Raw genomic sequence first — 25,651 nt, forward strand, 5'->3', positions numbered from 1 at the left:
ACCGTGCTGGCCAAATGTTAGGCTCAACAGGTGAGGTGAATCCTCTAAGCATTCGGTATTTAAGTCACGCGGGCAGCAAAGACTTGGCATACACACAGGAATCTCAAGAGCAGCAGGACAGATTAACTGGAACCCAGCAACACCAAGATGCCCAGAGTCTTGATCTTAAGACACATGTGTGTCTCTTAATGTGCCTCAAATGGGCCTAGGGAGATAATGTCACTGATCCATGCCAGGCAAGTGCAATGTGGAGCACAACAGAGGGCAGTGGACGAAGGGAAGGAAGTGGAGACAAGGATACCCAACACCAAAATTATAGGGAGCCAACAGACAGAATCTCGTGATGATCACCAAAATTGCAAAAAAAGACTGAAAAATTGTGGGGAAAATTATAATAATTATCATGGCTGCTTTGGCAAACTCTCTTTTTTTTTTTTTTTTAAGTTAATCCCAGAAAGCCACTAAGTTTTGCAATACATACCATCCACCAAAACAGATGAACATTAAATGACAGATTTTTTTCTTACCTATAACTTCTGTAGATATGGAGGCAAGACTGAACAAAGGAGCTACTTTTTTGTCATATATTTGCTTTCCTTTCTTCTTCCCACCATACGGGTTTATATAGACAAGCAAGTGCTTTGGTCTCCACACTATTGAGGGAAAATAAAGTATTCTTTGAAAATATGACAGCAAAGTGAGACCTGGCCATGAAAACAGTGCTCTGTCCACTGTATGTTTCTACAGAAGAAACACTCATCTGTGCCATACTTTATTTACATTTTTTGCCTCTGTTGGCATTTCCAAATCCTAAAATGCCAAATAAAAGTGATGGAGCAGCACCAGATGCAGGAAGAGGGACAGAATTTTGATGGTAAGCCGCAAAACTGCTCTGAGGCAGAAGTACCCTTGTTTTCAATTACATTATCTTTCTGTGTAATGGAAATGTAGGCAAAGCATTCTCTAAACTTAACATCATTTTTATTAACACATCTCTAGCATTTATTAAACCTGGCACTATCATAAGTCTCTACCCAATGCGTCTTTTTCTAGAATGAACACGGTCAATAGGATCTTTGGAATTCGAGGTTGATGGCTTACTGCTGAAAATGTTGAAGCGCATGCACATATTCAGATTTCAGTCAGATTTTGACAGTCTAGGGAAAGAAAAGAACTTACTCTGTTGTTCAAGTACATCATTAAGTGCTTGTAACCAGTGGCAACACAGAAGTTCGTCACTGCACCAGAACGTCACGGCTTTGCACCGCCAGCGGTGCTTCTTCATTCTCTGCACATAGTGCACTAGGGCAAAAAGTTAAATGCACATCTACATCAAATGATTTATCAGAGTAACATGTACTAACTGGATACAGAATAGATAACTACTTTGCCCACATAATGGCCTTCACATATCACATTTGGAAGATGATCGTTTAGGATCAAAAGGAGGATCAGGTCAAAGCCTAAGGAAGAAGGGAACTATACCCTACTAACCCAAGGAGTTAATGGAGAAAAGTTTCCATGTGACATGAGACATTAGTGGATTTCCTGAACATCAACTTTCAATGGAAATTAAAAGGGGGGTTTTCCACTAGTATCTGACCCCCTCAAATGTTTAAACTCTTCATAAAAATTGCTTTTCCAATATACAAATATACCTAAACCAGAGCAGGTGTAGGGAACAGTGACCAAGGTTACTATGGGAAAATGTGGACTGCAATAGCGAGACAGGTTATCAAACTTGGGGTTATTCAGTTTGGAAAAAAGAAGGCCCAGTGGCGATCTTATTAGAATGCACAAATATATGAAGGGACAGTGCAGAGATCGTTCTCATGATCTTGTTACACTAAGGCCAGCAACCGTGACAAAAGGAACATCCTCTACATATAAGGAAGGAAAATCAAAGCCTTTACTGTAAGAGCAGTGAGACTATGGAGTTCTCTGCCGCATGATGTTTTAATGGTTCATTTACTACAAAAGTACAAGTGGGGCCTAGATGCTTCCCTTTTAAAATATAATATTACAGGTAATGGGCACTAGAGTCTGTGATGGGACATTGACCACCGTATGTGGAATTCGGAAGGAATTCTTCCCCTAGTCACTAGTCTGCCACATTGGGTTTTTGCCTTCCTCTGGATCTATTTGTAAAGCTATAGATTGAACTCAATAGACTCAAGTCTACCTTCCAACTTAAAAATCTATAATTATGAATATACTTTAATTATTTGTGCTTTTTCTACTAATGCCTCTCTATGAGGTTCAAATAATCTTTCGTGGACATGCAAAACACAACTTCCTGTGTGTTACATCCAATCCGGCACTCATCTAGGGACAGAATTGGCAAATCACTCTGTCCTTGATAGGGTTGAAGCTGCCATTAAATGATTAACAGGATATCTTAGCAAGGATTATGTGACACACCCCAAGATGGGCTCACAGAAGAGCGCATGTAATGAAAGTACCGTATATTAGAAAAGAGATTGTTATGAAGAGCTAGGACATTTTGAAAAGTGGTCAAATAGTAGTGGAAAACCATTTAAATATAAAATTACATGTTCAGGTCCCTTCAATGGTTTGTTTCTTATACGGTGATGCCATTAAAATTAGGTGTTTATTAAATCCCTATCACAGTACGCCACTCTAAATCATTTGACCACAGCAGCCAGTCATATGTCACATTGGTCAAGTGATTGAAAAACAGGACAAGTAGCAGACAACAGCAGAGTAGCACCCTACAGAAAGATGGGAGATCCCATGGATACGTTCCATTGCAGTAGCTTGTTAGGTTGACAATAATTTTCCATAGAAATGACTGGACTTCAACAGAATTTACATGTATACAGTGGGGAAATTAAGTATTTGATACACTGCCAATTTTCTATGCTTTTTCACAAAGCATAGAGAGATCTCTAATATAGAAAAAAACTAACAGGTCTGTGAGAGCCAGAATTCTTGCTGGTTGGTAGGTGATCAAATACTTATTTCATCCAATAAAATGCAATTTAATTATTTAAAAATCATACAATGTGATTGTCTGCTTTTTATTTTTAGATTCTGTCTCTCATCACAGTTTAAGTGTAACTACGATAAAAATTACAGACCTCTCCACTCTTGCAAAATCGGCAGTGTATCAAATACTTATATTCCCCACTGTATGTGCATGTGACCGTTGAATATAAAAATATATAGACATATGACAGAAAAAATACATATACAGTACAGACTAAAAGTTTGGACACACCTTCTCATTTAAAGATTTTTCTGTATTTTCAGGACTATGAAAATTGTACATTCACACTGAAGGCATCAAAACTATGAATTAACACATGTGGAATTATATACTTAACAAAAAAGTGTGAAACAACTGAAATTATGTCTTATATTCTAGGTTCTTCAAAGTAGCCACCTTTTGCTTTGATGACTGCTTTGCACACTCTTGGCATTCTCTTGATGAGCTTCAAGAGGTTGTCACCGGGAATGTGTGCCCTGTCAGGTTTAATAAGTGGGATTTCTTGCCTTATAAATGGGGTTGGGACCATCAGTTGTGTTGTGCAGAAGTCTGGTGGATACACAGCTGATAGTCCTACTGAATAGACTGTTAGAATATGTATTATGGCAAGAATAAAGCAGCTAAGTAAAGAAAAACGAGTGGCTATCATTACTTTAAGAAATAAAGGTCAGTCAGTCCAAAAAATTGGGTAAACTTTGAAAGTGTCCCCAAGTGCATTGGCAAAACCATCAAGCGCTACAAAGAAACTGGCTCACATGAGGACTGCCCCAGGAAAGGAAGACCAAGAGTCACCTCTGCTTCTGAGGATAAGTTTATCCGAGACACCAGCCTCAGAAATCGCAGGTTAACAGCAGCTCAGATTAGAGACCAGGTCAATGCCACACAGAGTTCTAGCAGTAGACACATCTCTACAACAACTGTTAAGAGGAGACTTTGTGCATCATGCCTTCATAGTAAAATAGCTGCTAGGTAACCAATGCTAAGGACAGGCAACAAGCAGAAGAGACTTGTTTGGGCTAAAGAACACAAGGGGTGGACATTAGACCAGTGGAAATCTGTGCTTTGGTCTGAGGAGTCCAAATTTGAGATCTTTTGTTCCAACCACCGTGTCTTTGTGCGACGCAGAAAAGGTGAACAGATGGACTCTACATGCCTGTTTCCCACCGTGAAGCATGGAGGAGGAGGTGTGATAGTGTGGGGGTGCTTTGCTGGTGACATTGTTGGGGATTTATTTAAAATTGAAGGCATACTGAACCAGCATGGCTACCACAGCATCTTGAAGCGGCATGCTATTCCATCTGGTTTGCATTTAGTTGGACCATCATTTATTTTTCAACAGGACAATGACCCCAAACACACCTCCAGGCTGTGTAAGGGCTATTTGACCAAGACGGAGAGTGATGGGGTGCTACACCAGATGACCTGGCCTCCACAGTCACCAGACCTGAACCCAATCGAGATGGTTTGGGGTGAGCTGGCTTCAGAGTGAAGGCAAAAGGGCCAACAAGTGCTAAGCATCTCTGGGAACTCCTTCAAGATTGTTGGAAGACCATTCCCGGTGACTACCTCTTGAAGCTCATCAAGAGAATGCCAAGAGTGTGCAAAGCAGTCATCAAAGCAAAAGGTGGCTACTTTGAAGAACCTAGAATATAAGACATAATTTCAGTTGTTTCACACTTTTTTTGTTAAGTATATAATTCCACATGTGTTAATTCATAGTTTTGATGCCTTCAGTGTAAATGAACAATTTTCATAGTCATGAAAAAATCTTTAAATGAGAAGGTGTGTGTGTCCAAACTTTTGGTCTGTACTGTATATATAATAATTATATTATATATACATACACACCTGTATGTATGTACAGTGGGGAAAATAAGTTTTTGATACACTGCCGATTTTGTACGCTTTTTCACAAAGCATAGAGAGGTCTGTAATATAGAGGGCTTCTTAAAGAAAAACTAACAGGTCTGTGAGAGAGACAGAATTCTTGCTGATTGGTAGGTGATCAAATACTTATTTCATGCAACAAAATGCAATTTCATTATTTAAAAATCATACAATGTGGTTTTCTGCTTTTTATTTTCGATTCTGTCTCTCATCACAGTTTAAGCGTAACTGCGATAAAAATTACAGACCTCTCCACTCTTGCAAAATCGGCAGTGTATCATATACTTATATTCCTCACTGTATGTGCATGTGACCGTTGAATATAAAAATATATAGACATATAACAGAAAAAATACATATACAGTACAGACTAAAAGTCTGGACACATCTTCTCATTTAAAGATTTTTCTGTATTTTCATGACTATGACTGTGAATCTTTCAGAGCATATGTCTACCTGTAAATGCATGAGGTTTGCACATGTGTTTCCACTGCATGCCTTGATAGTATTTCTCATCAATCTCGGCTTCGTCAACAGAAACAATCTCCGATACAGGGACAACATGACCACCTGCAAAATGAAATGGAACAAACCTTGATGTTAGAAGTCATGACAATGATAGAGTACAAGCTTCTTGTATGGATGGTCCCCTAGCACAGCATGACGGGAACGTGTGTTCTGCTTTTGGTCACAAACAGTTTTGCTCACTCACATTTTTATGCATGTTCTGGATTCATTAAAAATAAATCCATTTGCCTGTTGCTGTTTCGCCAATTAGCTAGTCCAATATAATTCAAATATCATTTCATCTACACCTGTGTTTTAAGCTGCTCATACAATGCCTCTTTCACACGTCCGTGTATCCAGTAAGTGTGGTGACAGTTTTTACATGCACCGGTCTGTGAACGTCTGTTTCCACGGACCATGTGTCCGTGGGCAAAATACGCTGACATGTCCATTTTTTTACCAGCAGCACGGGCAGCAATAAGTCCCGCACACGTGCACACAAATGACAGACTGGGATGTCATCCGTGTGACATGCACCAAGCAGCGCCAGAGAAGCAGCTGTACAGTGAGCACTGTTCCCCGGCACCAGGTGCTGAAGACGGCTCTCATCATTCTCCCCTGTCCTGCTGGCGATCAGAGGGAAAATTATGAAAGTAATTATGTAACCATCAGCGGTCAGCATTATCAAGGCTGTTCATCAAGAACAGAGGGGTACCCACGCTGTTTTTTTTAATTATTTAAATAATTTTAAAAAATGGCATGGAGTCTCCCCCATTTTTAACAACCATGCTTGCTAAAGCAGACAGCTGGGGGCTGGTAATCTCAGGCTGGTAAGGGGCCATTGATATAGGCTCCTCCAGCCTAAAAATAGCAGCCCGCAACCACCCAGAAAAACCACACCTATTAGATGCGCCAATTCTGGTGCTTTGCCCGGTTCTTACCTCTTACCCTGTAGCGGTGACAAGTGGGGTTCATATTTGTATTGTTGATGTCACTTTTGTATTGTCCGGTGACATTAAGCCCACAGATTAGTAATGGAGAAGCATCTATACCAGCTCTCAGCTATCTGCCCAAGCTTGGCTGGTTGTCAAAAATGGGGAAAAACCCATGCCGTATTTTTATTTATTTAAATAATTTTAAAAAATTGGAGTGGGGGCCCCTCTATTCAGCTGTGAGTTTTGCCTGGCTGGTTATCAAAAATAAGGGGGGAAACCACACCATTATTATTTTTTTTTTTAAATTACTTACTTACAGTGCAGGCGCCGGATGATGAATACTCCCATCAGCCGCCGCCTGCTCTCACGGTTATTAGCGTAAGCAGGTGTAGGCTGATGGGAGCAGTAGTCCCATCAGCTAACGCTTTTTACCTCTGATCATTTGACAGCACTGGAACCACGTCTGTCTCACCGGTGGTAATGATTTTACTGTCGATCAGAAGCGGTGTTTGCCGCACATGACAGCGTGGCAAACACTGGATGTTCGGGCCCCCACTTCAAGTGAACGGGGTCTGGTTTCGGGTACTATTCTGGTACCCAAACTCAAACTTTTTATAACTGTTCGGCTGAACCCGCCAGACCAGACCATCCATGTCTAGTCAACTGCAACCAGAAATATAAAATTGTATTCTGGAGAATAAAGAACAAATCTATGCTCTAAATTTAAATATCCGACTTCCAACTGAAAATTTATTCTAGTTACATGTATATCTTAGGTCATACCCAAGTAATATATTTGATTTATCATTGAAATGTGGAATAACAGCAGCCAGACATTAGGAGGAATACATGGCTTCGTAATGGAGAGGCATCTATAAGACACTTACGCATTACTAATCCTATGGTAAATAAACACACAGTATAAAGTATTTAATTAGAAATCAAAACAAAACACATTTTTTATTTTGTATTTAAAAATAAACACAGCACCCATTTTATTGTCTGCTTCAGAGAGGCTGATTGTCAAAAATAGGGGGGTGGACCCCACGCCATTTTTTTTTAATTATTTAAATAATTTAAAAAAAAAAACAGCGTAGGGACCCATCTTATCTTGATAATCAGCCTTGTTAATGCTGACAGCTGAGGGTTGCGGCCCCCACCTGTCACTTTTGCCTGGCTGGTTATCAAAAATACCGGTGAACTTATGCTGGATTTTTTATTTATCTATTTATTTATAGAGCAGTCGGCTGGTGATGAATAATCCCATCAGCCACTGCCTGCACTCACTGTTATTAGCGGCAGCAGGTGTAGACTGATGGGAGTAATAGTCCCATCAGCCGCCACAGCTGTCGCTGTTATCAGTTGATTATAACTCTCATCATTCTGATCACTGGCAGAGCAGGGTAGTATGATGAGAGTCGTCTTTCAGCACCCAGCGCTGGGGCACAGCGCTTACTATACCGCTGCTTCTCAGATGCCAGTGCGTGTGGTACTGATGCGGCACATGGTTGCCACACGTGTGCCGCAAGTATTACACACGTGGACACTGAAATCTCTGGTACCGGAAAAAAAAAAAAGGACGTGTGAGACCAGCCTACAGGAGGAAGATAAAAGTTATCGCTATATTGCTAATCTGCAAAAGGAGAAAAGGAGGAAATTGCCTTTCTGAAGAAATAATCTACTGGAAGAGAGTGGTTTGTAAAGGATTAATACATTATGTCAGCAGCCCAGATCTCCCATGTGTTTACATGCTTCACAGAGTCTCATCTCCCAGCTCAGAGGTAGGAAGCCTCTCACAGTTGTCAGGGTAGTGAGATAGTAGAGAGCCCAAATTTAGCCTCCCTTTTCAGAAGGTAGATTGATTTATTTTTTTATTAGATTATAAGTATTTCAGAAAGGTAATATTTTAATATTATTTTACCTTATGAAGTCTCCCATGAAGTGACAGGTTCTGTTTCAAGAGAGCATTGAGTACCAGTAGAAAATTAAGTTATGTATTCTCCCTGCTGCACTCACTTCCAGTTCTCAGGGTGATGCAGGGAGCCACAGTAACAGCTCCCTGCACCACCCCGATGACTCGGAGTGAGTGGCTACAGGGAGAAAAAAAATGCAATTTTCCTCCTGTAACCTCTGCTCCAGGAAGCCTGCCAGTCATGCATTAACGTTCTTTACCTTCTGGTTAGCATTATATCTGCAGGTGAAGAGTGCTTTTGGATGTGAAAGATTTTCTTTAATTGATGCTGTATACCTTAATACGACTGAAATCTTATGATAGTCAAAATAGCTTTTCTTTTTTTTTTTTACTAAATTCACAATGAAAACAAAACACATACTGACAAGTTTTTCTTCAACTATTAATTTCTATACAAATTAACATTAAACAGCACATAGTTACAGTAACATTAAAGAGAATCTGTCATAAGGTCAAATGCGTCCAGTTTTTTTTATCTTATTTTATTTCATCTGCTCCCTTTAGTATTCTGCTTTTTACTTTTGTAAAATCTGCCATATGGTCATAGAGATATGGTCATTTCATTTGGTGCTAATTTTTATGGTCTTTACTCGAGTTGAGCGAATTTGTTCAGGTTCCCTCTTATTCGGCAAGCTACAGTGCTCGCCGAATAAGCTGCAGAGGGAACCCCTCTTCCTGGATCGCGCCAGCCGATCAGCTGATCGGCGCCGCAACTGCATGTGTCTCGGCTGTGTGACAGTCACAACACATGCATGGAGAGCCCAACAAACAGGTGACTGTGACACAGCCGCGACTCATCAGCCAGCACAAATCAGGAAGCCGGGTTACTTCTGCAGCTTATAAGAGGGAACCCAAACAAATTCACTGAATTCTAGTCTTTACAAAAGGGCATGGCTCGCGGGAAGCTCTTGGGGCGCGTCTTTAGGTTGCTGTATTACCTTGTAAGCACTACTCCATAGGTAGAGACCATAAAAATATGTGCTGAATTAAAAGGTTCATATCTCTGGAACTATATGGCGGAAATAAAGAAAAGAAAAGCAGATTTCTCAGGGGAGCGGGGGAATAAAATAAGAGCAAGAACTGGACACTTTTGACCTGGTGACAGGTCCTCTTTAAGTACAGAATATACAGTTTTTAGCAATTCCTTAATATGTTCTACTCCTTTGATACGATCAATTTTCATAGTGCAATCAAAACTGTGAAAAATAAAGAGCTCTTCATATCGGTCTCAGGAGATCTGCCAATATCCCCCACATGTAATAATATAAAAATTCATATGAAAATATAATGTCCATGAGATTGCAGCTTTAGGAAAATAATATAAAATGGCAGCACTTTTAGTGCAGAGTTAAATAAATCTAATAAATGGAAAGTATGGAGCCCCATGCAGCGTGGTTTCAAACAGAATCCAGAATATAACCAATCAGTACTATTAATACATTTTGTTAAGTGTGTAAATGGCTAAAAATGAATTAACTGTAAAATGCTTATTTCAATTACTCTTGCTGGGGATGACAAAAGTGCACCCATTGTGAGAACAAAATGAAATAAGCATTCATAATTAAATCATACAATATCATTAAGTTTGTTAAGTAAATCTAAATTTTCAAGCACTGGGCAGAAAGCGTCCTAGGGTTATTCCAAACAAAGCGCAAATTATGGGAAAAAATATCAAAGCTTCCAAGTAGTACACAGCCGCAGCTGACTACGGTACTTAAAATGCACGAAAAAACTCTCACCAATTGCCTGTTAACATCAAAATTGAATATCTGTTTTTTGTATTCTTTAGCACAACAGTTGAGTTGTAGTGAAGACAGAACATATAAAAAAAGTGGCAGTGTGATGATGAGTCAGTCTACATGTCCTGGTGTTGGGTCAAAAAAATTATTACCATAAATGTTAAATTAAAAGGGGTTGTCCAATTAGGACACACATATAACCAAACCCCATGACTCAAATTGAGAGACGCTAACAAGACGCTCTGGACAGACCTCATCCATGTAACATATTTGTAATATTTTTTATCTGTAGCAGCCACTGCAGAAGTTATGAGCAGCTATCCACAATAACATATCAGCAAGTTACATGAACAGTCTACTAGAATACTTCAGTTAGCAAAAAGTAAGCAGTTCTAAAGAATGCTAAAGGGTCAATACAGGAAAGAAATATATCTTGGTACCGTGTTAGCCAGTAGATAGAAAAATATTTAGAATTGAGAGTCCTCAGTGGTTGATACCTTTTAATGGCTAACTGAAAAGATGGTAACAAATTGCAAGCTTTCGAGACTACATACGTCTCTTCATCAGGCAAAGACTAAAACAAACTCTGAAGAATCACATATTTATGCACAACATAGTATAGGAAAGAAAAAAAAAAAAAAAAGGGTGAGGGGAAAAAAAACCATGGATAAGCCAGGTGACATGAAGCAGAATTACCATGGGTGATAAACAGTTACGTCCATAAATATTGGGCCAGTTCTTAGATAAGGAATGTTTTATTGTCCTGTGATTAGGGTCTGTTGTGATGACCCCCACATGGTCTGATGGGCAAGTTCCTTAGTTGTAGTTAGTTGATGTAAAAAGACATAAATCCGTGTGACACATTCATTCCTGCATTTAGAGTGTCAAAGGTCGTCATCAGTTTATATTCCCAGACTCTCCTGTCTTTCTGCGAATTGAAGTTACTTTTTAGTACAAGTAATTTCATGTCCATAATGCTATGATTTGGGAGACAGAAATGTATTGCCACAGGTATATCCATTCTTTTTTCTTTTATTGTATGGCGATGAGAGTTCATCCTTGTTCTCAGTTTCTGCCCTGTCTCCCACACATACAGACCCCCAGTTGGACATTTAGTACAAATAATTAGGTACACCACATTAGAAGTGATGCAGCTGAAGGTACCTGGCATCTTGTAGTCCTGATGTGAATTGGGGATCTTTATCTTGTCCGTGGTCATTGTAAGTGGACAGGTTTTGCATTTTTTCTGTTTGCAAGGAAAGGTACCTGCAGCTGTTGGAGAGGACAGGGAGCTTCTGACAATGATGCTTCTTAGATTTGGGGGCTGCCTAAAACACAGTAGTGGGGGGTCTGGAAAAATGGATTGTAGTCTGGCATCTTTTTGCAGTAAAGGTTGTAATTTCCGTGCAGCTCCCCTTAGCGCCTCCAGATTTGGATTGTAGGTAACTACTAGAGGTACCCGGTTATTTTCTTCTTTAGTTTTGTAATGTAGTAGGTGATTCCTTGACATTCTGGTGGCTCTTGTGATCTGATTTTCAATTGTTCTTGGATGGTAGCCCTGATTCAAAAAGGTCTTTCTGAGGCGACCAAGGTGTTCATCTCTATCCATTGGGTTGGAAGTCGATTGGCTTCTGATACAGTGATGTCTCTATTTTATGGTTCTGCAGCTTAATGATGGTGTCCAGAAAGTTAATTTCAGTGCAGGAGTAGTTGAGTGTCAAGTTGATGGTGGGATGAAATTGATTAAACTGTTCATGGAACGTCTTTAGCTGTGGCTCGACCATCCAACATACCTTAAATGGGACAGTTTCCATCCAAAACACATAAAAAACTCCATTGTCTACAGCCAAGCCATCAGATACAATCGTATTTGTTCCAACCCAATGGATAGAGATGAACACCTTGGTCGCCTCAGAAAGACCTTTTTGAATCAGGGCTACCATCCAAGAACAATTGAAAATCAGATCACAAGAGCCACCAGAATGTCAAGGAATCACCTACTACATTACAAAACTAAAGAAGAAAATAACCGGGTACCTCTAGTAGTTACCTACAATCCAAATCTGGAGGCGCTAAGGGGAGCTGCACGGAAATTACAACCTTTACTGCAAAAAGATGCCCGCTTACAATCCATTTTTCCAGACCCCCCACTACTGTGTTTTAGGCAGCCCCCAAATCTAAGAAGCATCATTGTCAGAAGCTCCCTGTCCTCTCCAACAGCTGCAGGAGCCTTTCCCTGCAATCAGAAAAAATGTAAAACCTGTCCACTTATAATGACCACGGACAAGATTAAGATCCCCAATTCACATCAGGACTACAAGATCCCAGGTACCTTCAGCTGCGTCACTTCTAATGTGGTGTACCTAATTATTTGTACTAATAAATCATGTTCTCATACACTTTATGCAGTTAATAGCCTCTGTGTCTGTACTGTTACATACTTAGGCAGTTAACTGGTTCATGCAGCTTTACATGAACACCCGAGCCTTAGACTATGGCTGGTCCAAATAACTAAAGCAATTGTTACCATCCACCTCTTGTGTCTCCCCTTTTCCTCATAGATTGTAAGCTTGCGAGCAGCAGGGCCCTCATTCCTCCTGGTATCTGTTTTGAACTGTGATTTCTGTTATGCTGTAATGTCTGTTGTCTGTATAAGTCCCCTCTATAAGTTGTAAAGCGCTGCGGAATATGTTGGCGCTATATAAATAAAATTATTATTATTATTATTATTATTAAATGTCCAACTGGGGGTCTGTATGTGTGGGAGACAGGGCAGAAACTGAGAACAAGGATGAACTCTCATCGCCATACAATAAAAGAAAAAAGAATGGATATACCTGTGGCAATACATTTCTGTCTCCCAAATTATAGCATTATGGACATGAAATTACTTGTACTAAAAAGTAACTTCAATTCGCAGAAAGACAGGAGAGTCTGGGAATATAAACTGATGACGACCTTTGACATTCTAAATGCAGGAATGAATGTGTCACACGGATTTATGTCTTTTTACATCAACTAACTACAACTAAGGAACTTGCCCATCAGACCATGTGGGGGTCATCACAACAGACCCTAATCACAGGACAATAAAACATTCCTTATCTAAGAATTGGCCCAATATTTATGGACGTAACTGTTTATCACCCATGGTAATTCTGCTTCATGTCACCTGGCTTATCCATGTTTTTTTTTCCCCTCACCCTTTTTTTTTTTTTTTTTCCCCTATACTATGTTGTGCATAAATATGTGATTCTTCAGAGTTTGTTTTAGTCTTTGCCTGATGAAGAGACGTATGTAGTCTCGAAAGCTTGCAATTTGTTACCATCTTTTCAGTTAGCCATTAAAAGGTATCAACCACTGAGGACTCTCAATTCTAAATATTTTTCTAAAGGGTCAATATTAACTTTTAGGATTGCTACTTCCAAAATGTGGCAAGAGAGTTCTAGTCCTTTTCCTGTCTGAAAAGCCAGTCTGCATATTTAATTTCCCAGAGGAGCATTGCAAGGCTTAAAAGTCTCCCTACATCAGCATGCCACTCTCTACAAGGAGAAATGTTACCCCTTAGATCCTGATCAGACGCCTCTCACCATGTCTGCACATTGAGCATCTGGTTTGGCGTTAATCCTAAGTCATATGACAAGGCTCATTAACCCCTTCATGACCCAGCCTATTTTGACCTTAATGACCTGGCCGTTTTTTGCAATTCTGACCAGTGTCCCTTTATGAGGTAATTACTCAGGAACTCTTCAACGAATCCTAGCGGTTCTGAAATTGTTTTTTTCATGACATATTGGGCTTGATGTTAGTGGTAAATTTAGGTCGATAATTTTTGCATTTATTTGTGAAAAAAATGGCAATTTGGCGAAAATTTTGAAAATTTTGCAATTTTCAAATTTTGAATTTTTATTCTGTTAAACGAGAGAGTTATGTGACACAAAATAGTTAATAAATAACATTACCCACGTCTACTTTACATCAGCACAATTTTGGAAACAATATTTTTTTTTACTAGGAAGTTATAAGGGTTAAAATTTGACCAGCGATTTCTCATTTTTATAACACCATTTTTTTTAGGAACCACCTCACATTTGAAGTCAGTTTGAGGGGTCTATATGGCTGAAAATACCCAAAAGTGACACCATTCTAAAAACTGCACCCCTCAAGGTGCTCAAAACCACATTTAAGAAGTTTATTAACCCTTCAGGTGCTTCACAGCAGCAGAAGCAACATGGAAGGAAAAAATGAACATTTTAGCAACAATTTTTTTATTTTCCCAAGGGTAAAAGGAGAAACTGGACCCCAAAAGTTATTGGACAATTTGTCCTGAGTACGCCGATACCCCATATGTGCGGGGGAACCACTGTTTGGGCGCACAACAGGGCTAGGAAGGGAAGGAGCGCCATTTGAATTTTTCAATGAAAAATTGGCTCCAATCGTTAGCGGATACCATGTCGCGTTTGGAGAGCCCCTGTGTGCCTAAGCAATGGAGATCCCCCACAAGTGACCCCATTTTAGAAACTAGACCCCCCAAGGAACTTATCTAGATGCATAGTGAGCACTTTGAACCCCCAGGTGCTTCACAAATTGATCCGTAAAAATGAAAAAGTACTTTTTTTTTTTTTTATTTCCCCAAAAAAATTCTTTTAGCCTCAATTTGTTCATTTCTACATGGGCATCAGGATAAAATGGATCCTAAAATTTATTGGGCAATTTCTCCTGAGTACACTGATACCTCACATTTGGGGGTAAACCACTGTTTGGGCACACGGCAGGGCTAGGAAGGGAAGGAGCGCCATTTGACTTTTTGAATGAAAAATTAGCTCCAATCGTTAGCGGACACCATGTCGCGTTTGGAGAGCCCCTGTGTGCCTAAACATTTGAACTCCCCCACAAGTGACCCCATTTTTGAAACTAGACCTCCCATGGAACTAATCTAGATGTGTGGTGAGCACTTTAAACCCCCAAGTGCTTCACAGAAGTTTATAACGCAGAGCAGTGAAAATAAAACATTTTTCTTTCCTCAAAAATTATTTTTTAGCAAGCAATTTTTTTTTTTTATCAATAGTACCAGGAGAAATTGGACCCCAATATTTGTTGCCCAGTTGGTCCCGAGTACGTTGATACCCCATATGTGGCGGTAAGCCACTGTTTGGGCACACGTCGGGGCTTGGAAGGGAGGGAGCACCATTTGACTTTTTGAACTCAAGATTGGCTGGAATCAATGGTGGCACCATGTTGCGTTTGGAAACCCCTGATGTGCCTAAACAGTGGAAACCCCTCAATTCTAACTCCAACACTAACCCCAACACACCCCTAACCCTAATCCCAACTCTAGCTATAACCCTAACCACAACCCTAATCCCAACCCTAACGCTAATCCTAATCCCAACCCTAACCCCAACACACACCTAACCATAACCCTAACCACAAGCCTAATCTTAACCCTATTTCCAACCCTAACTCTAATTCCAACCCTAACCCTAAGGATATGTGCCCACGTTGCAGATTCGTGTGAGATTTTTTTGCACCATTTTTGAAAAATCTGCAGGTAAAAGGCACTGCCTTTTACCTGCGGATTTACTGCGGATTTCCAGTGTTTTTTGTGCGGATTCCTATTGAGGAACTAGCGTAAAACGCTGCGGAATCCGCACAAAGAATTGACATGCTGCCGAAAATACAACGCAGCGTTTCCGCGTGGTATTTTCCGCACCATGGGCACAGTGGATTTGGGTTTACATGGTACTGTAAACCTGATGGAAAACAGCTACGAATCCGCAGCGGCTAATCCGCTGCGGATCCGCAGCCAAATCCGCACCGTGTGCACATAGCCTAATTCCAACCCTAATTCTACCCCTAACGGAGAAATAAAAGTAAATATATTTTCTTTATTTTATTATTGTCCCTACCTATGGGGGTGATAAAGGGGGGGGTAATTTACTATTTTTTTTAATTTTGATCACTGTGATAGGTTTTATCATATTGATCAAAATGTACCTGTAACGAATCTGCCGGCCGGCAGATTCGGCAGGCGCACTGCGCATGCGCCCGCCATTTTGGAAGATGGCGGCACCCATGGACAAGACGGACGGACACCGGGAGGCTTGGTAAGTATGAGGGGGTGGGATCGGAGCACGGGGGTGAGGAGGTGGGATCGGAGCACGGGGGTGGGGGGGTGGATCGGAGCACGGGAGCGGACAGGAGGATGGGGGGAGCGGACAGCAGGACGGAGGGGACCGGAGCAGTGTACAGGACAGGACGGAGGACTGGGGAGGAGATCGGTGGCGGTGGCAGATCAGGGTTTCCAGCCATGGCCGATGATATTGCAGCATCGGCCATGGCTGGATTGTAATATTTCACCACTTTTTATAGGTGAAATATTACAAATTGCTCTGATTGGCTGTTTCACTTTCAACAGCCAATCAGAGCGATCGTAGCCAAGGGGGGGCGAAGCCACCCCCCCTGGGCTGAAGTACCACTCCCCCTGTCCCTGTAGGTCGGGTGAAATTGGAGTTAACCCTTTCACCCGACCTGCAGGGACGCGATCATTCTGTGACACAGCATATGCGTCACAGGTCGGATTGGCACCAACTCATGACGCATACGCTGTGTCACAGGTCGGGAAGGGGTTAAAGGGTCTATATTGACTTTTAGCATTGCTACTTCCAATAGGGGGAACTAGAGTTCTAGTCCTTCTCTCTGATTAGGTAATTTGCATGTTCTGAAGATATTAACATGGTTCTGTAACCCAGCTACTTCATTTCTTGCTTGTGTTCAACAGAGTTCAGCGTTTCTTGCATAATCACATTATCATTGCTCTGTGTGAATGGGGATGGCTAACTGGCCTTTTTTACGGGCTAATCTAGCCCTTTTCATGGGATTATCAAAGACAGATAAGGAGGCTGGCTTAAAAGGAACCTGTCACCCCCAAAATCAAAGGTAAGCTAAGCCCACTGGCATCAGGGGCTTATCTACAGCATTCTGGAATGCTGTAGATAAGCCCCCCGATGTAACCTGAAAGATGAGAAAAAGAGGTTAGATTATACTCACCTGGGCGGCCGGTCTGATCCGATGAGCGTCGCGGTCCGGTCCTTCCCATCTTCTTACTATGACGTCCTCTTCTTGTCTTCATGCTGCGGCTCCGGCACAGGCGTACTTTGTCTGCCCTGTTGAGGGCAGAGCAAAGTACTGCAGTGTGCAGGCGCCGGGAAAGGTCAGAGAGGCCAGGCGCCTGCGCACTGCAGTACTTTGCTCTGCCCCCAACAGGGCAGACAAAGTACGCCTGTGCCGGAGCCGCAGCGTGAAGACAAGAAGAGGACATCATCGTAAGAAGATGGGAGGCACTGGACCGGACCGCAACACCCATCGGACCGGACCGCAGCGGGACCACCCCTGGGTGAGTATAATCTAACCTGTTTTTCTCATCTTTCAGGATACATCGGGGGCTTATCTACTTCGCGATCACTTCGTGATCTAGTATTGACAGCTCAGTGGGCATTGTTCAGTTTGGTCTGCCGGTGTAAACAGGCATTCAAAAGACCACTGCTCGTTAAAAGTCTACCAATCGGCAGTCTTCATACACAGCAACGAAGATATCCTAACAAATGGAACACTGTCCTTTAGTCGTACAAAACCAAAAAGGGACCCCATCAGGACAATAACACTATTTGTAGATTGGGGCATTTTTAGTAACTAAAAGTATATTAGGTGTGTTACTTAAGTTCATTTAAAGCCTCACCCCATCCCCATTAATAAGTAACCTCCATTTAATAGAATGGGAATCCCAAAATCATAAAGAGTTGTAGTAAGCATGTGTGACAATGCCATAGGATTGGTGGTCGCACATGCTCACTAGCACTCCATTGACACAAGGGGATTACAGAGTGTTTTAGTGCTTTTTAGTGTTTTAACCTCCACTTACAACACACATTTGTGAATAAGCAACCTGTACTTGTTCTTTTGGCTGCTCAACACTGCCCATCCCATCCAAATATTCATGGGCAGTAATTGTATTAGGATACGTGTACATGATCAGTAAACGCTGAGGGTTGGACACTGCATACTTGTGCAGCATCCAGATGTTACAGCATAGTGGATGGGATTTTCAAGAAATCCCATGTCCACTATGCGTCCAGACGCCCGCAGGTTACCCGAGGAGATGGACATGCAGCACGTCTTTCCAGACCGCAGAATGTACTGCATCCAAAGCGTTGCCAATTCCTGATCATGTGCACATACCCTAAGATCCATTTGCATGTAGATGGCTACAAAGCTCCACAAAACAGAATGTTTAACATTAGGTCACTGCCGGTAATTAGGTTTTAAATTGTTAGGCTTTTCCCTGTACATGTAGAACCACAATACAGTAAAAATATGAATGGTTTATTACATAAATTACATGCATTACAAATTTGAAAATTAGTTCTTGGGATTGAAAGTGCTAAGAGCCTATATAATTTTGTTAGTTTCCCACCTGTATACAATCGATGCGTTAAACTGCCTGTCAGACCTTGTGCTCTGTGGAGGACTCGAGTAAAACAAGCACCTAAAAAAAATATATATATATAAACTTATTAAACAGTGAACAAGTTATCAAATAACCACAGTAATATGTATATGGGAGGTTGAGGCAAAATCTTACCTAAGGCGGTATTCTCATGTTATTGCATTTCTTTAGTTTGCTCAACTACATGAAAAAAAGCAGGTTTGTAATTGTCTTACTTTTTCTATCTGTCCTCATTCTCCTGTAGTCAGAGGTTTTATTTCATATAGTGTACTTTTTTTGCCAATTAAATTGGCCAGCAGATCCTGGACAAGAATGTTCCAAGAGAGTTAACCCCTAGCATTCCTGCCAGCTGTATCCAGCCCTTCATTTCTTTACAGCAGTTAGCAACTCCTCTCTCTCCCCTCAGTTCCTCACTGAGCTGCTCTTATCAATCCTGCATAATCACAACCAATAGCAACATGGCAGTTTCCCGAGCTGTTCTCAACCAATGCTCTCACTTTCCTAAGCTGTGTGAGCATTCAAATGCACTGATATCTCTATATGTAACTATAGTGATAACAATGTAGACTTCATAAATATTATTATTATAATTATTATTATTATTAGTGTAGCAGAAGGAACCAGACCAGACTAACACAAGAAAGAGTGTCCGCCCTCCCAGCAAACAGGATGTAAGTAGACTGCAGAGCTGTCAGCTGTTCAAGAGACAATTTGAGGGCATAAAAAGATAAACCATTGGGTAATTTTTCACTTACAGAGGGATAACTATGTTCATGGTGCTATAGGAAAGCCTGGCTTACATATAGCACCATAGACACTAAAGTTCCATGGAAGCCAACCTCCATAGCTCATACACGTTCATATGTCAGAACAGAATATTCATTTATTTATTAATGTGGAATACTACAAAATACAAATCATTAATACAAAATTAAGCATCAATCAAAAAGTCTCTTGATGTATACATGCAAATTCTAGTTAAGAACCTTTGCATGTTTCTGACATAAAGCTGCATATTTCACCTATTGGTAATAAAACATGTTTTTTAAAAATAAACCTTTGAGCTGAAAAGCACCATTGACTATGCCATTCAGGATAGTAAGAATACAAGAAAGAGTGATTGACAGTTTTCCTTCTATGAATGCACAGTTAGTTATCAATCACTGAAGAGCATCGCTCACTGGACTACTAAGCACAAAAAGAGTGGAGGTTTAAAGCAATGAAAACTAATTATATAAAATGTTTTCCAACGAAATTGTGCATTATATGCACAAATCCTCACTGCTCTATAACATTCCGTATGGTTTATGTCAAAAGTTATTTTTTAAGTGAATGGGGCTCTGCTGCAGCTCCTCTGTGCAGCTGATGGCCAGGAGAGCCACTGGAAAGGGAGAATCTTTGAATGGCACGTCCTGCTAAACTAGCACTCCAGGGCCTGCACTCTTACGCTTATGGAAGGTCCTGCAGTTAGACGTCTATCAGAATCTAATAGAAAGTGATGGTATATCCTACATATCCTAGTCCTATGTCATTGACTTCTGTGCTGGGAAAACACCTTTAACCCCTTCACGACCTTGCCTTTTTCCGTTTTTCCGTGTTCGTTTTTCGCTCCCCTCCTTCCCAGAGCCATAACTTTTTTATTTTTCCGGCAATATGGCCATGTGAGGGCTTGTTTTTTGCAGGACAAGTTGCACTTTTCAACTACATCATTGGTTTTAGCATGTCGTGTACTAGAAAATGGGAAAAAAATTCCAAATGCGGTGAAATTGCAAAAAAAAGTACAATCCCACACTTGTTTTTTGTTTGGCTTTTTTGATAGGTTCACTAAATGCTAAATGATTCTCCAGGTCATTACGAGTTCATAGACACCAAACATGTCTAGGTTCTTTTTTATCTACCGTAAGTGGTGAAAAAAAATTGCAAAGTTTGCAAAAGAAAAAAAAAAAAATTGCGCCATTTTCCGATACCCGTAGCGTCTCCATTTTTCGTGATCTGGGGTCAGGTGAGGGCTTATTTTTTGCGTGCCGAGCTGGCGTTTTTAACTATACCATTTTGGTGCAGATACGTTCTTTTGATTGCCCATTATTGCATTTTAATGCAATGTCGCGGCGACTAAAAAAACGTAATTCTGGCGTTTTTAATTTTTTGTCGCTACGACATTTAGCGATCAGGTTAATCCTTTTTTTTAGTGATAGATCGGGAAATTCTGAACGCGGCGATACCAAATATGTGTAGGTTTGATTTTTTTATTGTTTTATTTTGAATGGGGCGAAAGGGGGGTGATTTAAACTTTTATATTTTATTTTTTTTTCATATTTTTTTAAAAACTTTTTTTTTTTTTTTTTACTTTTGCCATGCTTCAATAGCCTCCATGGGAGGCTAGAAGCTGGCACAACTCGATCGGCTCTGCTACATAGCAGCGATCATCAGATCGCTGCTATGTAGCTGAAATGCAGGCTTGCTATGAGCGCCGTCCACAGGGTGGCGCTCACAGCTACCCGCGATCAGTAACCATAGAGGTCTCAAGGACCTCTATGGTTACCATCCTGATGCATCGCGCGACCCCCGATCATGTGACGGGGGTCGGCGATTCGATCATTTCCGACCGCGCGGCCGGAAGCGCCGGTTAAATGCTGCTGTCAGCGTTTGACAGCGGCATTTAACTGGTTAATAGAGGCGGGTGAATTGCAATTTCATCCGCCGCTATTGCGGGCACATGTCAGCTGTTCAAAACAGCTGACATGTCCCGGCTTTGAGATGGGCTCAGCGCCGGAGCCCACATCAAAGCAGGGGACCCGACCTCCGCAGTAATAGTACGGCAGAGGTCGGGAAGGGTTTAATATATTAAACCAACTGCATTTTAATTTCTTGCTCCCCTCCTTCCCAGAGCCATAACTTTTTTATTTTTTGGTCAAAATGGCCATGTGAGGGCTTATTTTTTGCAGGACAAGTTGCACTTTTGAACAACACCATTGGTTTTAACATATAGTGTACTGGAAAACTGGAAAGCAAATTCCAAAAGCAGTGAAATCTCAAAAAAGTGAAATCCCACAGTTTTTATTTTACCATGTTCATTAAATGCTAAAACTGACCTGCCGTTATGATTCTCCAGGTCAGTACGAGTTCATAGACACCAAACATGTCTAGGTTCTTTTTTATTTAAGTGGTGAAAAAAAATCAAAACTTTGTAAAAAAAATAAATAAATTGCGCCATTTTCTGATACCCGTAGCATCTCCATTTTTCGTGATCTCAGGTTGGGTGAGGGCTTATTTTTTGCGTGCCGGCTGACGTTTTTAATTATACCATTTTGATGCAGCTAAAATCTTTTGATCGCCCGTTATTACATTTTAATGCAATGTTGCGTTGACCAAAAAAAACGTAATTCTGGCGTTTTGACTTTTTCTTGCTATGCCGTTTAAAGATCGGGTTAATAATTTTTTTACCGTATATTGATAGATCAGGCGATTCTGAAGACGGCTATACCAAATATGTGCATGTTTGATTTATTTTTTACTTTGAAAGAGGCGAAACGGGGGTGATTTGAATTTAATATTTTTAAAACTTTTTTTTTTAAACTGTTTCCATGCTTCATTAGTCTTCATGGGAGACTAGAAACTGCACTTGTCCGATCGATTCTGCTACATACAGGTGATGATCAGATAGCCTGTATGTAGCAGAAATGCTCACTTGCTATGAGCGCCGACCACCAGGCGGCGCTCATAGCAATCTGGCTATGACAACCATAGAAGTCTGCTGAAAATCTCTGGTTGTCATGCAAACCCATCAGTGACCTGCGATCAGGTGACGGGGTCACCAATGTGCGGGATTTCCGTCGCGCTTGCCGGAAGCGCAAGTTAAATGCCGCTGTCAGAGATTGACAGCGGCATTTAACTAGTTAACTTCCATGGGTGGATCGCAATATCACCTGCGGCTGTTGCGGATGCATTTCAACTGTATATATCATCTGTCATCAAAAAAACCAGCACTTGGCAATAAGTGCTTTAGTGCTTATAAGTGCTGCCATCTAAGGTAAAATAAAGCATTACAGGGTGCCAATTGAATTCAATGGCCTGCCCATAGTGTGCGCATGCCTGCCATGTCCTCCAGAGCAAGAGATGCTCTTCTATCCTTACTGATGAAGATGCCAAATGAGGGACTCACATTGTGATTCGGAATAGTATAATAAGGCTAGCAGAAAATGGCATTCAGAGACATTTTAAAAATAGATTAGGATTCTTTTAAAATACACTGACAAGCAAAAGGGAAACAATGTTTTGAACGTTTGACTTTCAGGCTCCATATCTCACCATCCACTACCATCATGTTATAGACAATCCTCTTGGCTCTCTCATTATTAGTTATGCAGATTCTTGTCATGTCACTGCATTGTTACGGTTTTGCTCCTGGTGGTGAAAAATCTTTTTCTTTCTGTATACTACAAATTACAACCTGTTCTCATATTCCCCAATAGCCTAGTGTGTTGTTAGATTGATTCCCAAGCGAAACGTCACTGGCTCAAATTGAGGAGTAGCCAAGAAAAGAGAAACAGCTTCATCCAGCTCCAAAAAGTTGCAGGACATTGCAGGTGTCTCATCTTCGGTAAAAAATTAGGAACCAGGATTACAAGACCATGGCTGCATCTTTTCAGAAAACATGTCAACCCTGACCATGGATTATGTCCCCTTACATTGGCGCCAAATGTCGACATGTATTCTGCAACAGCAATACTCAGACAACTGCAAACAAATTGCATACAAGACCAGTCACATGCAACTGGCATTAAAGTCCATGACAAGCGAGACTGGTATTGAAAAACGTTTGGGAACACTTGCAACTTTGTTTCAATCGCGGTAGGAAATTATTAGATGCAATGCGACACAGGGATATCCACACTGTGAAACACATGATGCCATGTAGCTCCAGCGTTAAAGTGGTTGAAGCCGAGCTGGAATATCAAGCACAACCCATGATCAGAATATTTTAGAACCTTTTAAAAGGGTAATCCTGGAACTGAAAGTTATCCTCTACCCATGGGATAGGGAATCATTTACAGATTACAGGGGTTCAATTGTTGGGAACCCGAAGAAAGCGGATCTGCAAAGACCACACAAGATCAAAATCTGATCTATTCATTGCCGGAAATAGACAGAATACAGCACTTCGCTATTTCTGGCAGTCCCATAGACAATGAATGCTGTGGAGGTTGAGCATATGCACCTCTGCTCCAGACAAGACGAGCTATGAAGGGAATCGCCAGCAATCAGTAGTTACCGTATACCGTATCCTGTGGATAGGAGCTAACATTTCATTTTGGGAATACCCTATTAAGGGAGGGTCTCTTTGTCCAGTAAATGCATAACACATCCAAAACTTTCAGATAAATGGTTTTAAAAGGAATGTTTGCCTTTCCAGAGTAATAGAAGTATTCAAACTACCAATGAAGAAAAAAAAACATAAATGTCACCCAGAAAATCAGCATCAACAATGTAATCAGAATTAAGAAGCAGCACTGGTGGTGACAGAAATTCTGTGAGGGCCAGACGATGAAAGGAGATATATTTTTGAAAAAAAGTGACAAGGGAAAGGCGTTTTCCGGCTTGGCATGCAGACAGCGGCACTGACCTGTAAGGCTACGTTCACATTTGCGTTGTGCGCCGCAGCGTCGGCGCCGCAGCGCACAACGCAAACAAAAACGCGGCAAAACGCACGCTAAAACGCTGCATTTTGCGCCGCATGCGTCGTTTTTGCCCGCAAGTTGGACGCAAAAAAAATGCAACTTGAAGCGTTTCTTGCGTCCAACGCTTGCGGCCATGCGGCGCAAAACGCAGCACAACGCATGTCCATGCGCCCCCATGTTAAGTATAGGGGCGCATGACGCATGCGGCGCCGCTGCGGCGCCCGACGCTGCGGCGCTGACCGCAAATGTGAACGTAGCCAAATAAGCCATAGTGCTAGGCCCTTACAACACATGTAGGGTCAGCGTGTGTAGTCTCAGTACACGTGTACACATGACAGGAGCAAAATATCATAATAAGGCATAATAAAAGGAAAACCATGTATAACATAAAAAGGAGCCTCAGCATGATCAGAACAGGCAGATTGTATTAGACACCAGCTTTTCCAGAATTCCTATACATATATACATGCCTTGTCTCTCAAGAGTCCCTATATATCATTTCTTCTTTCCATAGTAACCATATTGATTCTTTTCGGAGATACACTGTAAACTTGGCCCAGTACATACAGTCATGTAATAGCACACAGCCGCTAGCACAAGTTTCTTTGCCATTTCCAGCAGCATAGTGATGTGTCCAGGACAGTCTCCGCACTCCATTTATATTCCCCTTCCACAGAGTTCACATGCACACATTTCATTCACCTTATCAGCTCCGTCCTCCATCTGCAAACTAGCACTGCCATAGAAAATGTATCCTCACTGACAGTCAGATGTCATTCCTAAATATACTCGGGTCGTGTTTTTCACCAAATGCTTGTCATTTCTCATACAAACCTTGCTCACTGCTATATATCTTGCTCATCCCTCCTTCAGATCTGTCAACCGGCCAACAAATCTTGATCAACCCACTGCCAAACTATGATAACCCCTCTGTCAAATCCCATAAATCTTAGGTGGCTGGGTTGCTTCCTGTTGTGCTTTTCAAAGGCCTCGGAGAAATATTGTATGTTTGGCAATAATAATATGGTCTTAAAGGCAAATCTGTCACTGAGCTCAAACACCCCGTAAACCACATATACGGGAATGCTAATCTTTGAAACTGAAATTAATGGACATCTTTATTTCTTCTATCTATTGCTGCCTTCACGAGCAATTAGTGGTTTCATTCGTATGCAAAGATGAGTTAAGTGCTCTGGCATGTCAGAGCACTTTATGATCCTCTGCCTCTTTAACTTGTGATAAATAGCTCAGTCTGATTTGCTTACCTAACGCATGACGTGATTCAGTGAGCTATTATTCAAGCTAAAGAGGCTGGTATTAGGTGGGAAAAGAACCTCAGGAGGCAGAGGATCTTTAAGTGCTATAGTATGCCCAGAGCACTTAAAGCCTCATTTGCATATAAATAAAAACATTAATT

At 41.1% G+C, this 25,651-nt stretch overlaps 1 protein-coding gene across 2 annotated transcripts in view; it reads right to left on the reverse strand.

The window, feature by feature from the left end:
• The window catches only part of CERK (ceramide kinase), a 161,522-nt gene that overhangs the window by 70,977 nt on the left and 64,894 nt on the right, over window positions 1-25,651 (reverse strand). The window contains exons 2-5 of one of the 2 annotated variants that reach the window (XM_077264855.1): window positions 18,524-18,595; window positions 5,354-5,467; window positions 1,180-1,302; window positions 528-653 (exon numbers count right to left, since the gene is read on the reverse strand). In XM_077264855.1, the coding sequence (XP_077120970.1) occupies window positions 528-653; window positions 1,180-1,302; window positions 5,354-5,467; window positions 18,524-18,595 (435 nt within the window). The remainder of the gene's footprint in view (window positions 1-527; window positions 654-1,179; window positions 1,303-5,353; window positions 5,468-18,523; window positions 18,596-25,651) is intronic. The other variant, XM_077264856.1, reaches the window with a different exon arrangement.

Source organism: Ranitomeya variabilis, chromosome 5, assembly GCF_051348905.1.
Source record: "Ranitomeya variabilis isolate aRanVar5 chromosome 5, aRanVar5.hap1, whole genome shotgun sequence".
Classification (NCBI taxonomy): Eukaryota; Metazoa; Chordata; class Amphibia; order Anura; family Dendrobatidae; genus Ranitomeya; species Ranitomeya variabilis.